This window comes from Salminus brasiliensis, chromosome 5 (genome assembly GCF_030463535.1).
Source record: "Salminus brasiliensis chromosome 5, fSalBra1.hap2, whole genome shotgun sequence".
Classification (NCBI taxonomy): Eukaryota; Metazoa; Chordata; class Actinopteri; order Characiformes; family Bryconidae; genus Salminus; species Salminus brasiliensis.
The window spans coordinates 43,893,231-43,907,836 of NC_132882.1; the positions used below are offsets into that span (position 1 = coordinate 43,893,231).

The 14,606-nt window shown below is 46.4% G+C and overlaps 1 protein-coding gene across 3 annotated transcripts; it reads left to right on the plus strand.

Moving 5' to 3' along the window:
* Window positions 1-1,240: 1,240 nt before the first annotated feature.
* gsk3ab (glycogen synthase kinase 3 alpha b) lies at window positions 1,241-13,373 on the plus strand. 3 transcript variants are annotated; one of them, XM_072680541.1, is made up of 10 exons: window positions 1,241-1,595; window positions 5,545-5,732; window positions 6,047-6,130; window positions 6,366-6,476; window positions 7,689-7,819; window positions 7,971-8,175; window positions 9,157-9,252; window positions 10,285-10,471; window positions 11,686-11,763; window positions 12,043-13,373. In XM_072680541.1, the coding sequence occupies exons 1-10, from the start codon at window positions 1,421-1,423 to the stop codon at window positions 12,108-12,110; spliced, it is 1,323 nt and encodes a 440-aa protein (XP_072536642.1). In that variant the 5' UTR covers window positions 1,241-1,420; the 3' UTR covers window positions 12,111-13,373. The 3 variants fall into 3 exon arrangements, with proteins under 3 accessions (XP_072536642.1, XP_072536643.1, XP_072536644.1); XM_072680542.1 differs by having other exon boundaries at window positions 12,046-13,373; XM_072680543.1 differs by having other exon boundaries at window positions 1,241-1,529.
* Window positions 13,374-14,606: the final 1,233 nt, after the last annotated feature.

Consider the following 14,606-nt stretch of genomic DNA (forward strand, 5'->3'; position numbering starts at 1 on the left):
AGGCCATAAGATATGTTGATGTCACAAAATAATATATTGAAGTGAAAAGATAATATATTGAGGCCACAAAATTAAATATTGAGTTCATAAGATAATATATTGAAACCAAAATACAATATATTGAGACTATTAGATAATATGTTGAGGCTACAAGAAATGATAATGAGGCCACAAAATAATATATTGAGAAATATGTCAATAAAAAATAAATTGAGGCTATGAGATACCATACTGAGGTCACAACATAGCATGGCTACAAAAAGCCACAAAAATAGAACATAGCTTTCAGGACCCCAGCGTAACATATTGCAGTCGCAGAATAATATATTAAGAGTCTTTTGCTGTAAATAATATTGTTTATTGCTTTTTTAATTCTTATTTATATTGTGTATATAGTGTAAATTATTTATCTAATTTTTTGTAACTGAGTGTCTTGCTATCCCTTTCTGCTGTTACACTGGGAATTTCCCCACTGCAGGACTAATAAAGGACTATCTTATCTTATCTTATCTTAAGGCCAAGAGGTGATATATTTACACTAAGAAATAATATATTAAAGTCACAAGAAAATATTTTCAAGCCAAAACCTAAGACAATGAGCCCTATACACTTCATTTATGCCCATATCTTATTATAAATAACCACCATGTCACATTAGAGGCTCCACAGGTCTTTGTTTCAACAGTGTCTGAAAGTACCACCACCATGTTTGGAGGCTGGACTTCAAAGAGTCTCTTTATAGTCTCTAAAGAGTCTTGTTTATGCCACAGGGAAGCTGATTCAAATAATATAGGGGTGGATTTTTCATCAAACACACTTACTTTTGCCTTTGTGTACAGAAATATATATATATAAGTCACAATATTCACATACATATATATATGTGTATATATACAGGATATAGAATATAGTTGAGATTATTACAAGCTATGATGTATAGTCAGTGTTTTCCTCAGTTTAACTTAATTTAAGATTTATTAAATTGAGGGAATGGATTGTAAAATTGCAGAAACCAATTATTTCTAATTTTAGAAAATATAATATTAATTAATAATTAATAATAATTTTAATAAATAATGATAATAAATCATATAAATTAAGAGCGCCGTTTATCTCTTTAAATAATATTTGTCTGCTTTAAAACTCCCGAAGAATAAACCCGAACTCTAATTCGGTTTCTGATCCAGATGAACTACATTTCCCAGCAGGCCATGCACTCAGCACGCTGCCGCACGTCAGGTCCAACAGACGGGGGGGAGAAAGAGGAGACGTAGCGACGAGCCGCTCCAGCGCTCTTTATGTTTTATTATTTTTCTTATAAAGGTGCTCATATTTTAAATTGGCACCTCGGTTAAGCGCGTTCCTGCCGACACCCTTTTTCCCGCCCCCCCTGCCCCCTGCACTCTCTCCGAAAACCAAAATGAGCGGCAGCGGGCGGCCCAGGACCAGCTCGTTTGCCGAGCCTCCGGGGGCTCCGGGAGCCGCCGCGGCCGCAGCCGGATCGGCCGTGGCCGGCGGGAGCGCTTCGGGTAAGTCCGGGGCTGCACAGGCCTCCGGCGCTAGCTCGGCCGGCTTCGGGAACCTGAAGCTCAGCAGTAAGTATGGGGTCGGGGCGGGTCGGGGCGAGGAGAAGGCAGGGAGCTGTGTTCGTGGGTCAGCTCCCGAACCGGGGCCTGGCTCGGTTGGTTGTCGGCGTGGTTTCGGCGGTACCTCCGCGGTAACCCACTTTAGGTAGCTAGCCGGTTAGCTCGCTAGGCTAACTAGCTATAGCTAGCGGCTGCTGAGCCTTGTTTTTGTTAGCGGGAGGCGAAGGGCTGAAAGCACCGCGGTAATCGAGTGGAAATCGCTCAGATGTGGGGAAAGGAGGGCCGTGCTTCTCACAGTACCGAGGAACCGGGTCCCCGGGAAGGGGAGAGCCCGTAACAGCCCTCGGCGGATGAAGGTTCATCGCTGGATCGGGGCTCACTAAGAACAAAGCTCGGCTAGCAGCAGCTCTCCTCCTGTAAACAGCACCAGCGAGGAGCACCAGCCGGCTGGAGGGAAGCCTGGTACTGTCCAGCTGATCTCAGGAGCCCAGGCAGCCGGGGGTGGCCCGATGTGGCAGAAACACGATATACCGATACGTGAGGACTCGATAATCGATGATGTTTCTTCAACACAGACCGAAAAAGTTGAAAGAGTTGAATTCGCCCTGAAATAGCTGCTGAATCCTAGAGATCGGGCCGGGCTTTGGTTCTGCCGGGCTTCACAACTGGTGAACATGTGGGCCCAGTTGCGACGTGCTGTTTCTCAACAAAGCTCAATCGGCGTATCGTAACGTAAAGTTGCCATATCGACCGTACTTTCGACGCTTGGGCTTAGGCCGCATTTTCTTTAATTCGGTTCGTTCTGAAAGGTGTGAACGCTCCGTCTGTATTCGGGTGCGAATCCAAGACCACCGCCCACCGGTGGTGTTATCCACTACGCTACTCAAGCCGCTTGTATGTAAATGTCCAAAATATCGTCCGGCGGCCCAAAAAGCTTCGGAGTTGCCGGGGCGCGTTTGTTCAAAAGCCACGCCCACAAGCGGCAAACAAATTTGCGCAAATTTGTGGGGTCTCGCCTCTTGCATTTACGGCAAAACTGACTTTTTGACGAACTCTGCTCTGGAGGATTCGTTTCCCGACATTTTTATGTCGCTATTTTTATTTATTAATTAATTAATTTATTTATTTATCTATCCATCCACCCACTTTTTGCACAGAACTGTGGGTAAGGAGGGCCGGGAAGGATGCGTCCGATTCGCAGGCTGCATTTCTGGGCTGTTTACGAAGGGTCCTTCACTTTGGAACAGCCGCCTATGACGTAGCAAGAACGTGTCAAAATAAAAGTCCCTAAAATGCAAACGAACAAACCGTGTTCAGATGAGTCAGTAATGCGAACGAACGAACAGACTGGGTCATAATAAATCCGAGGATCGCTGGTTCGAATCCCGTGTTGCTTGCTTGCTTGCCACCAGCAGCCGGAGTCAGAGAGAGCACAGTCAGCCAAATGTGCTAGCCTTCACCTTCCTAGTTATTGATCAGGGTAATGGTGGGGGGAGTTTACATGATCGGGGATTGGCGAAATGATTCAATTCAATTAAATTAAATGAATAAAATGAAAAGTCCCAAATACAAACCAACAATGTCAAAATAAGTTACAGATATTTTCGTTTAATGCAAATGAAGCAGCAACGCAAAATACTGGAAGCTAAAATTTTTGCTGATGTAAAAAAATGATCCGATCCGACCCGTAAGACTCCGTTCCGGCTGAAATTTGCGTGTTCACGGTTCTTCCCGGTTCCTTTTTTTCCCCTCTGCTGTAGGCCGCCAGCGCCGCTGCCCAACGCTCGTTCTTCAGAGGCGTTTGAGCGATGCCGTTTTGCTGGAGTCCCGCAGGCCTGGACTGGGTTACAGGGCACATCAGGCTTTAGGGAATGCTCAGGGTCTGCTGTGAGGTGTCCTGAACTGCAGGCGGCATATTTTGAGTTCCTGGCTAAGCCCGTCAGGAATGTGAAGGCTTTTAAAGAACGTATGGAGTGTTTGGAGAACGTTGGGGCGAGGAGAAGGTTGCATTGTAGGCTTTGTGTCTGGAATGGGTGCTGATGGGCTCACCAGTTCTTTTAGGCTCCACTACAGTGGACTGGTTTGTGGCTGCTCGGGCGTCTGATGGAGCAGAACCTCTGGTGGTTCTTGGGGATGGTTCGGCAGACACGGGCGGTGAATGTATATGGTAGTGGATTGGGTTTTGTGACCTCTAGGGATCCAGGGACTGTGGGCAGTGGGCTAGGAGCTCTGTAGAGCCTGTGGAGTCTCTCCGGTGCTCTAGTTGGTGATCCTCACTGCTGGATTAGTCCAGGGCTTTGTGGAAACTGTGTTTTCAGTGTGGCATCAAAATGTCTGCCCGTATTTTGAGCCACATGCTTCCCATCCTTCTCTGTTGTGGGTATAAATAAGTGGGGAATTGCTTGCCCTGTTTTTGCCTGAGAAGTTCAGTCCCAGAGGCTCCAGCTGGGCCTTGTGGAGGGACGCTGCTGAGGGTGTAGTAGCCTGCATTCACAAAGACCTTCACGAAGAACCTCACGAAGACGTAGTCTAGGCCAGAACCATTTCTAGAGTGCATGCACTGATCAGGCATCCGGCGAAAGGGGATTCCGGCCTAGGCTTCGAACCCACAACTCTGACCAGAAAGCAGCAGATAGGAAAATCCATGCATGCAGTTCAAGGTTTCCGTGTGGGACCGAGGCGCCATAGGGACCCACCGTGACCCTGCCCAGGAGGACTTGGCTTCATTTGTGGAGTCCCACTGGCCATTCTGCCCACCTAGAGAGAGAGAGAGAGAGAGATAGAGAGAGAGAGCCAGGCCAGGTATGCCCTCACTGTGGACAGTGGGTTTGCCGTCAGTTTCAGCTCTACTCTACCGGATCTCCACTTTCTTCTTTCTGTCTCCTCGGTGAGCGACGTGGAGCCGACCCTCCCTCGTCGCTGACCCAGAAACTGGCCGCCTAATCTCAGCCGTTTCTGTAGCTGCTGGTTGCTTTCCGCCTCTATCCAAATACACTAACGGGCGTGTTCCTGCCCATTCACTGATAACTCCGCCGTGCTCCCAGACGCTGCAGTGTAGCCATCAGACAGCTGAACATCGGTGTTGGGCTGCTAGCATCTGCTGGAACGTAGTACCGTAGTGCAGAACCTGAGCTCAGGACCAACTAGGGGTTGACGGTATAGCGAGATGAGGACTGTGCAAGTGCGGGTTGGCTTTCGGCGGACGTCTGATCAGTGCATGCACTCTTAAAAACGAAGGGTTGCTAGAAATGGTTCTCAGAAGAACCACTTTTGGTGGTTCTGGACAGTTATTGTAGCGTATTTTCTGTGTCCCGCTGTGAATTTTTCGGGCAAATTAACCGGCTTTGTCCAATCGTGGGCTCGCTCAGATATTACCCGGTCTTTGTTCTAGGAGGGATGACCGGGTAAGGTCCGGTACAGGTCCTCCGGATTACTGTGCGTTAGCCCGACATGTCTGAAAGGGGCGGAGATGTTTACATTGCTAAAGAAGCTTAATCAAATAAAGGTTCTTCATGCTCCCTTATCTCTGTTACAGTCATGGTTCTCCGTGGAACCCAAAAGAAGTGGTGGTTCCATGCAAATCTCAAATGCCTAGCTTGTTCTTCCACCCCGTCAGGTTGAGCTGCAAAGCTTGGAGAACAGTTCGGCTAATTAGAGCTACCATCACGCTTAGTCGGGAGAGGGAGGACCGTCCTACCCCCGTGGAGAGAGAGAGAGCCAGGCCAGAAAATGTCCGGGCGAGGGACCGGGCGTGGACACTTCCCGCGGTTGCCCTTTTCTGTGTATTTCACACGTTCTAGCTACCGGAAATGTGTATGTATATGTATGTCCATATAGTTTAGGCAAGGGGCGGAGCCTGTGTAGCGCGTTCTTGAGGTACGGCATTAGCAACGTGGTTCTGGAAGCTGAGCAGAGGAACAATGATTGACCTACCCCCCCTCCTCTTTTCTGTGTTCAGGGGACAGCGGGAAGGTGACCACGGTGGTAGCCACACCAGGGCAAGGTCCAGACCGTCCTCAGGAAGTGTCCTACACAGACATCAAAGTGATTGGGAATGGCTCTTTCGGAGTGGTGTATCAGGCCCGGCTCATCGACAGCCAGGAGATGGTGGCGATCAAGAAGGTTCTGCAGGACAAGCGGTTTAAGGTAAGAGGTTCACTGATGATTATCATGGACATCATTTCGGCATATTATTAGGAACGTCCCAAGCATGTCCCAAAACTCCCTGGTCTAAAAAACATGGAAGTGGGATGCATAGCCTACATGACCAAATCTTAGACCTCCTTAGGTGTATTCGAACCCCCCCTTCCCCAGCATGACGTCCTAACTACAATGGATACCAGCGTGTCCCTAGTGTCATTTGGGTCAAATGTGTTCAAGCTTGTGTGTCCAAACTTTTGATTGAATCTGTATGACGATGTGAACCCCCGTAACCCTTTTTCTGCCCCCCCCCCCTGCAGAACCGAGAACTACAGATCATGCGGAAGCTGGACCACTGCAACATTGTTAGGCTACGTTACTTCTTCTACTCCAGCGGAGAGAAGGTATCCAGGCCTTTCCTTGAAACTTGCTGCTCAGGAGAGCTCACTGGCTGGGATATATATATATATAATGTGTGTGTGTGTGTGTATGAATCATCTCACAGAGCTGGTCTGTGAAATGCCTGCCCATGTTTGGCAGGCTTCTCCACAAGGGGGTGCTATCGGTACTCAAATAGCTGACACTGTATTAGATGATGGATGGTCCTCCAACTTCCTTCCTATCTCCTGTTTCTTGTAGAAAGACGAAGTGTATCTGAACCTGGTGCTGGATTACGTGCCAGAGACCGTGTACAGGGTGGCACGCCACTTCAACAAGGCCAAGACCACCATTCCCATCATCTACGTCAAAGTGAGTGGCCAGTACGGCCTGTTGGCTCCATCTCGCTTTTGGTGCCACTGAAGGACAGTGGGCTGGTGGTTACTCTTTACAGACCCTGCATAATTGCTCTGAATCTGTCTCTTTAACGATAACCGAGACCGATGTGTACAAGCCTGATGGAGACAGAGCAGTTATGCAGTTATGCGTAGAAGGGAACTCTCAGGACCCTCCAGCGACGGCATAATCGGTTCTGGGAACCACTGCTGCGTTCCATTTGAGCTGGACCACCCAACAAGTGTCATTTTCATACTCTGAAAGTCGTGAAAGCTTCGCCAACCAACCAGCCAACCAACCCCTGAGTTCAAAATCCAAGATGGCTGCACAATCAGTCCTATGTAGACATTACTGTCCAACTGTCCGTGGACGTGTTTCCATGGCGTTGGGATTCTCAAAGTACTGCATAATGCGTATAACTGGTATCTCATGTTTTGGTTAGATTCGGCATAAAACACCCTGGCAAATGATCGTCCAACCAGTTGTGGTAAACTCCGAAGTCTTTAGCTAGCTTAACATTGCGTACAGTTATCGTAATGTTGAGCTAGAACTCCTTTAGCTCTGGTCTGACGTCATTCCCGGCTCCGACAAGCAACTTCCGAAAACATACTGAAAATATTATTCATAAAAAATAAATAGAATCGTAGCATGCTAGTATTTACAGTTTGGGTTGGAAACAAAGGTTTTATTACTAAATGGCGAATTCTCCAATCAGGATGTTTTCCTAGCCCATTCGTCAGTCCTTCAGGAGCTGAGCTGAAGACCTAAAACATCGGATTAGCCAATGCTTCGACACAAACACACACAAAAGACTTTGTTTTTGTGTCTTTGTTAATGTTAATCTCTGTCTGCTTGGGTTAGCCTTTTTTTCTGGACCCAGGAGGTACGTTTGGTCAAGTGTGGGCTGTTTCCCAAGCTTAGGAGCTGTCCAGGGTGTCCTTGTATCCAAGTAAAATGAGGAAAATTAATGAACCGATGAACCTAGGTCCTACTGTTTGGCAGAAATTGGCCGGAAAAGGGATAAAAGTGCACAATTGAGCCTCAGTTCATGTAAAATTCCCCACAAACGAATCCAGAATCGGTCCTAGGGGCAGGTAGTGGTGTATAGGGGCTTTGCGTAAATTTAACGTAGTCGCCCAACGGCTATAACTGCGATCTAATCCGTCTCTCTCCTCCCCTCTCCTTTAGGTCTATATGTATCAGTTATTTCGCAGTCTGGCGTATATCCATTCCCAAGGCGTCTGCCACAGAGACATCAAGCCACAGAACCTGCTGGTGGACCCAGACACGGCCGTGCTCAAGCTGTGTGACTTCGGAAGGTGCGTATTTGAGAGTTCTGTAGGGAAGAGATGAGCTTTTAATGATCAGATATGTTTGAATGAATATTATTGGTTGATTTAATAGGTGGGCGTGGCTTAACCTATGTCGTCGCAATTGTTTTGGCTGGATGTCTCGGTTCTCTCTTCACAGTGCGAAGCAGTTAGTTCGCGGCGAGCCCAACGTTTCGTACATCTGTTCGCGGTATTACCGCGCCCCAGAGCTTATCTTCGGAGCCACCGACTACACCTCCAACATCGATATCTGGTCAGCTGGCTGCGTACTGGCCGAGCTGCTGCTGGGGCAGCCCATCTTCCCCGGCGATAGCGGGGTTGACCAACTAGTTGAAATCATAAAGGTGAGGCTTTTGTGTCCCGGCTTTTACATTTTACAATACTGTCATTTTGCAGCCGGCTTCCTTTTCTTTAAGGCTCCACTTTAAAAGAAATAAATGATTGAAAATATACATAATAAATATATATATGGTGTTGATACCAAGGTAATTAGTAATGGAAGGATCGTTATGGTATCGATACCAAGGGAACTGGTTTCGGAAAGTAGCGCCATGGTATTAATGACGAGGTAACTGGTTACGGAAAGAATCGTCTTGGTATCAATACCTAGGTAACTGGTAATTGAGATATTGCCATGGTATCGATACCAAGGGAACTGGTTACGGAAAGATCCGCCATGGTGTTGATGCCAAGGTAGCTGGTTACAAAAAAGAATCGCCATGGTATCAATACCAAGGGAACTGGTTATGGAAAGAATAGCCTTGGTATCGATACCATAGTAAGTGGTTATGGGAAGTTTCGCCACGGTATCGGTACCAAGGTAACTGGTAATGGAAGTATTGGTATCGATACCAAGGGAACTGGTTACGAAAAAGAATTGCCATGGTATCGATACCATAGAAACTGGTTACAGAAAGTATCGCCATGGTATCGGTACCAAGGGAACTGGTTACGAAAAAGAATTGCCATGGTATCGATACCATAGGAACTGGTTACAGAAAGTATCGCCATGGTATCGGTACCAAGGGAACTGGTTACGAAAAAGAATCGCCATGGTATCTATACCATAGTAACTGGTTATGGAAAGTTTCACCATGGTTTCGATGGCAAGGGAACTGGTAATGGACTTGATAAATGGTGTTGATACCAAGGTAATTAGTAATGGAAGGATTGGTATGGTATCGATACCATGGGAACTGGTTACGAAAAAGAATCGCCATGGTATCGATACCATAGTAACTGGTTACGGAAAGAATCGCCTTGGTATCGATACCAAGGGAACTGGCCCAACACTAGTCCTGACGCCGCCTCTTCTTTTTCTGCAGGTTTTGGGGACACCCACAAGAGAACAGATCCGGGAAATGAATCCCAACTACACAGAGTTCAAATTCCCACAGATCAAAGCGCATCCTTGGACTAAGGTACGAGCCTTGTGTCTGATCCCCATTTAATTACACTGTCGAGCCCTTTCAGTCTTCAGGGGTTCCCGAGCGTGGGCACTGGCTCGGGCTTTGTTTCTGCAAACAGTGCGTTGGCAGAGTGGGGCTCCCGTCGCCAGACGCCAGTCTCGGCTTTCCTCACTCTCCACATCAGTGCAGTGACGTTCTGGTGTTGCTGGTCCTGCTACATATTCAGTGTGGTCTTCACCCATAGACTTGGTTTAAAGTAACACAAGGAAGATCATTAATAGTCTCCTTCTGTTGGGAGTGAATCCAGTGGGTTCTGCAGCTGCGAAATATTGCTTTAACTACAGAACTTTCATTTTAGTGTGAATATTTAATAACTGATTGTGTGTATTATTTAATAACTGATTGCTTGTCAAGATATGATTATTGACCTGTGGTACGATATATGGACGTGTCCTCCATCGCTTTTGCTGTCCTCATTGCCCGCTGTGTTTACCGAATGAGGAGACCTTATTACCGTGAATTTAGCTGGGATGTTGACTTTGTTAAAGGTGCCATATCTGACTTTATATACATTTAATTAAGCAGCAAACAACTGATTTCTATGTAGTGTAGCAATAAAATAATTAATAATAATATAAAAAAAAATTAAAATAAAATATAAAAAAATAATAAGTCAGTTGAAGAGGAGGATGGGGCAGGGCTGGGGCTAAATAATATATATTATTTTATATATGTTATTATTATTTATTTCATTATATTATAATATTTAATCATATTTTATTAATCCTAGTTCCAGTGTCTGAATATACTTAATGAAAAGCTTTTTGCTCTTTTTAAATTATATTATTATTTATTATTATTATTATTATTATTATTTCATATTTTTGGCATAAAAAGATCATTTAAAAATGACCAAATTCAGCACAATTATTTCTGGGACAACTTCTGGGATCTCTCTCTCTCTCTCTCTCTCTCTCTCTCTCTCTCTCTCTCTCTCTCTCTCTCGCTCAACCTGTCCTCCCTTGTCTTTTTCGTGTCCTTCAGGTGTTCAAGCCCAGGACGCCTCCAGAGGCCATCTCGTTGTGTTCCCGTCTGCTGGAGTACACGCCGGTGACGCGCCTCTCTCCGCTGGAGGCCTGCGCCCACGCCTTCTTTGACGAGCTGCGCCAGCCCAACGCCCGCCTGCCCAGCGGCCGAGAGCTGCCCATGCTCTTCAATTTCAGCCCTGTGGGTCAGTGCAGCACACGCGGAACACACACACAAACACACACGCTAGCGCTCGGGTAGAGCAGGGCTTTCAGTTCATGCTCTGCGCTTTTTTAAGCAGAAGGGTAATACAGAAATAAACGATGAGCTGATTGATGCTGGTTTAACGTGTGCAGCTAGCGCAGGACCTGATGGGTGGGTTGGGCTTCAAGGGGACACTTAGGGCTTTAGGGTTGGTTCAAGGGTACACTTAGGGCTTTAGGGTTGATTCAAGGGTACACTTAGGGCTTTAGGGTCGATTTAAGGGTACACTTAGGATAAGGCTTTAGGGTTGATTTAAGGGTACACTTAGGGCTTTAGGGTTGATTTAAGGGTACACTTAGGATAAGGCTTTAGGGTTGATTTAAGGGTACACTTAGGATAAGGCTTTAGGGTTGATTTAAGGGTACACTTAGGGCTTTAGGGTTGATTTAAGGGTACACTTAGGGCTTTAGGGTTGATTTAAGGGTACACTTAGGGCTTTAGGGTTGATTTAAGGGTACACTTAGGATAAGGCTTTAGGGTTGATTTAAGGGTACACTTAGGGCTTTAGGGTCGATTTAAGGGTACACTTAGGATAAGGCTTTAGGGTTGATTTAAGGGTACACTTAGGATAAGGCTTTAGGGTTGATTTAAGGGTACACTTAGGGCTTTAGGGTCGATTTAAGGGTACACTTAGGATAAGGCTTTAGGGTTGATTTAAGGGTACACTTAGGATAAGGCTTTAGGGTTGATTTAAGGGTACACTTAGGGCTTTAGGGTCGATTTAAGGGTACACTTAGGATAAGGCTTTAGGGTTGATTTAAGGGTACACTTAGGATAAGGCTTTAGGGTCGATTTAAGGGTACACTTAGGATAAGGCTTTAGGGTTGATTTAAGGGTACACTTAGGATAAGGCTTTAGGGTTGATTTAAGGGTACACTTAGGGCTTTAGGGTCGATTTAAGGGTACGCTTAGGATTAGGCTTTAGGGTTGATTTAAGGGTACGCTTAGGATTAGGCTTTAGGGTCGATTTAAGGGTACACTTAGGATAAGGCTTTAGGGTCGATTCAAGGGTACACTTAGGAATAGGCTTTAGGGTTGATTCAAGGGTACGCATAGGGTACATCGCTGCGCATCCGCTAAGGTCCTGTTTATATGACTGATATATCTGTTTATATGTCTCTCTCTCTCTCTCTCTCTCTCCCTCTCTCTCCACAGAGCTGTCTATCCAGCCACAGTTGAACTCCACCCTCATTCCTCCTCACGCTCGCTCGCAGACGACATCTGCCTCGCACGGTACGGGCCACTCCTTTCTACACCTCTGAAATGAACATGGTCCATCACCGACCCCACATGCATTCGACCAGCCATGACACGGCGGTGTGTTAAACGGGAGGCGCTAGGCTAACGTTCGAGCACGTTAAAATGTCGGCTGGTGTTTGTTAGCCTAGCGTTAGCCTAGCGCCTCCTAAAGCATGTGATTATGTAAGGACCTGTAAATAACAGGTGTGGTGGTAGCAGCGGTAACGGCTTCAGGAAGAGTGCGCATGTGACGAATGCTCCCTGTGCTTGCAGAAGGCGGTGTGTCGGACAGTCCAGCCCAGTCCAGCTCGGCACCAGGAGCCCTGAGCAACAGCACCTGAGCGTCTCCTCTGTGTTACTGCACCATTCTCCCACTTTTCTCCTCCTCCTCCTCCTCAACCACCACCTCCTTCTCCTCCCACCCCTCTCTTCTCCTCCTCCTCCCATCCTGTCCTGTCATCCAGCCCTCGCTCCTGCCTTCTCCAAGCTCCAAAGCCAGCTTCCTCACCGGCTTCCACGCCCACAATCCGGCCCGTTCTCCGAACCCTTCAGCAGCTTTTAACCTGTTTAATTTGTTTCTTGATGATTTTTCTTTTTTTGTTGTTTTGATGTTTTTTCTTTTATCGAAATTCCGTCATTTCAGTCTTGTGTGCTTCAGAGGCGAAGAATGGTCCTTGGAGGCCTTGCTCTTGGCTGACCTCTAGTGGCAGGAGGAGCGAAGCACAGTTGACTGCCCTCATTGCTTGGCCTGGTTGCTGGAGGCCCGCCCTGTTTTTTTTGTTTGTTTGTCTGTTTTTTTAATTGCATTTTAGAGAGGCTACACCCGCTACGCTCCCGGAACGCAGGTGCAGCCGTCCCCTTCAGTTTGCTCTTAAATGTAGTATGTTGTCGTTTTTAGCGGGGTTTTTTTTTTCTTTCTCAAACGAGAGACCATGTCGCTGAAGGGAGTGCGGAAACGGTGTGTTTTTGTTTTTATGAAGCCGTAAATTTTTCTCTTTTTTAAAAAAAAAAATTATATATATAATTTTTTTGTTTTCTTTATAAAGCTGGGTATCGACTATCGCAAGTAAGGAAACCTCTCAAAGTTTAAAGGGATACTCCAGCTATTTTAGAAACACTCTCTATCTGCTGCATTTCAAGCAAAGGCTAAGTTACCACAGGAGGTTTCTATAGGTTTTCCTTAGAACCTGACCCTGAACCACAGAAATGCCACGGAATTAGCCTCTCCTAGAACAGTGGCCAGTGGGCAGCTGCTGGACTCCACGAATGAAAGCGTAAAAGTTTTGCTGAATAGAGACAATTAATATTTTTATAGCTGGTACGTTGTTCCAGAACGGGCCTTAGAACGTACCAAAGCGGCTGATATGAAGTTTTATCCAATTTGAGACTCTAAAGCCACCAAAATGAAGCGTTCGCTACGTTTCCCTGGTATCCATGGCGATCATGCGGACGTATCCAGAAATATCGTACGAATTTATGAAGGTGTTCGTTAAGCTACGTAAGCTTCTGTAAACTCGCCAATAAAAGCGCCATTCAACACACACTGTTTGTCCTGTTATGCCAGCTAATAGAAACCCGCGCTAGCTAGCATAGGGAGAGAGATGAGGGGGTGTTTTTTTGGTGGGTGGGTGGGGGGAGAGGGAGGGCCGTCCACGGATGGCTGTGGCATCACCGGGCATTAAACTTATAGGGATAGTTTTGGGGAAGAAAAGTCAAATGAACGTGCTGAGATGTGTCCGGTGTCTGACGTGTGCTGCTTTCGCGTAGAACCGGAGATGCTAAGCTAACGTTGCTAACATGCGCTGGACCTTGACTGTTGCCGATCTCCTCTCGCTAAGCACTTTGGTTCTTCTCTGTGAAATCAGCCGAGAGTTTTGAGAGACTTTGGGTTTAGATTGGTGACCGTCTTAAGTTTTAAGTGTTTGTTAGCAAAGTTAGCCTAGCAGCTAGTTAGCCTAGCCTCATGCATTCTCCTGCTGCAGACGGGTTGAACCCGATTGAACCTGCGACCTTGCGATGCAGCGATTGACCGTGATCGAACCCTGACGTGTGCTTCTTTCGCTTCGATCCGGAGAAGCTAGGCTAACGTTTCTCACATATGAGAGACTTTGTTAGCAGCCTTAGCCTAGCGTCTCCTGAAGCACAGCACGTCAGAATCGGGAGCCCTGCGAACATTACTCAAAGGCAACATCGCAACACCGAACTTCTAGACGCTGTACCGAAACCGACGGAATTCAGCAGCTGCCCATTGGGCTTCTATTGGAAGCGACTTTTCGAGTCTTTTTTCGAACTTGCTTTCGTCGTTTGCTAAAAACAGAGAAGCGCAGCTACGTCACGGACGGTGGTGATGGGCTGTACGCTACAGGTACATCAAATAACGATCAGGTTCAGGATAACTGAACTTCTCCTTTAAAGGCTGCTGGTCTGGGCGGGAGGGTAGCTGAGCCTTATGGACCTGTACTCGGGTCCCGCCCCCTTTTTTTTATGATTAATTTTTTGTATTTTTTTGGCCGTTTCCCACACCCTACGCTTCAGCTACATCATTCCATTGGAGTCTAGATCTAATACCACAACACATCGTGGTGTGTGTATGTGTGTGTATGTGTGTGTTCCTCAGTAGAGTTAGGATTACGTCTGTTTAAATGGCTGCTGACCTGTGATGAATCTATATCATTGTAAGTATCATAGAGCTACACACACATACACACGTATGTACATACACACACTTACACATATATACACACACACACACACACACACACACACACACACACACATATATATATATATACATATATATATATATGCTGACCTCCCTAACTGAAACACTTCACCCC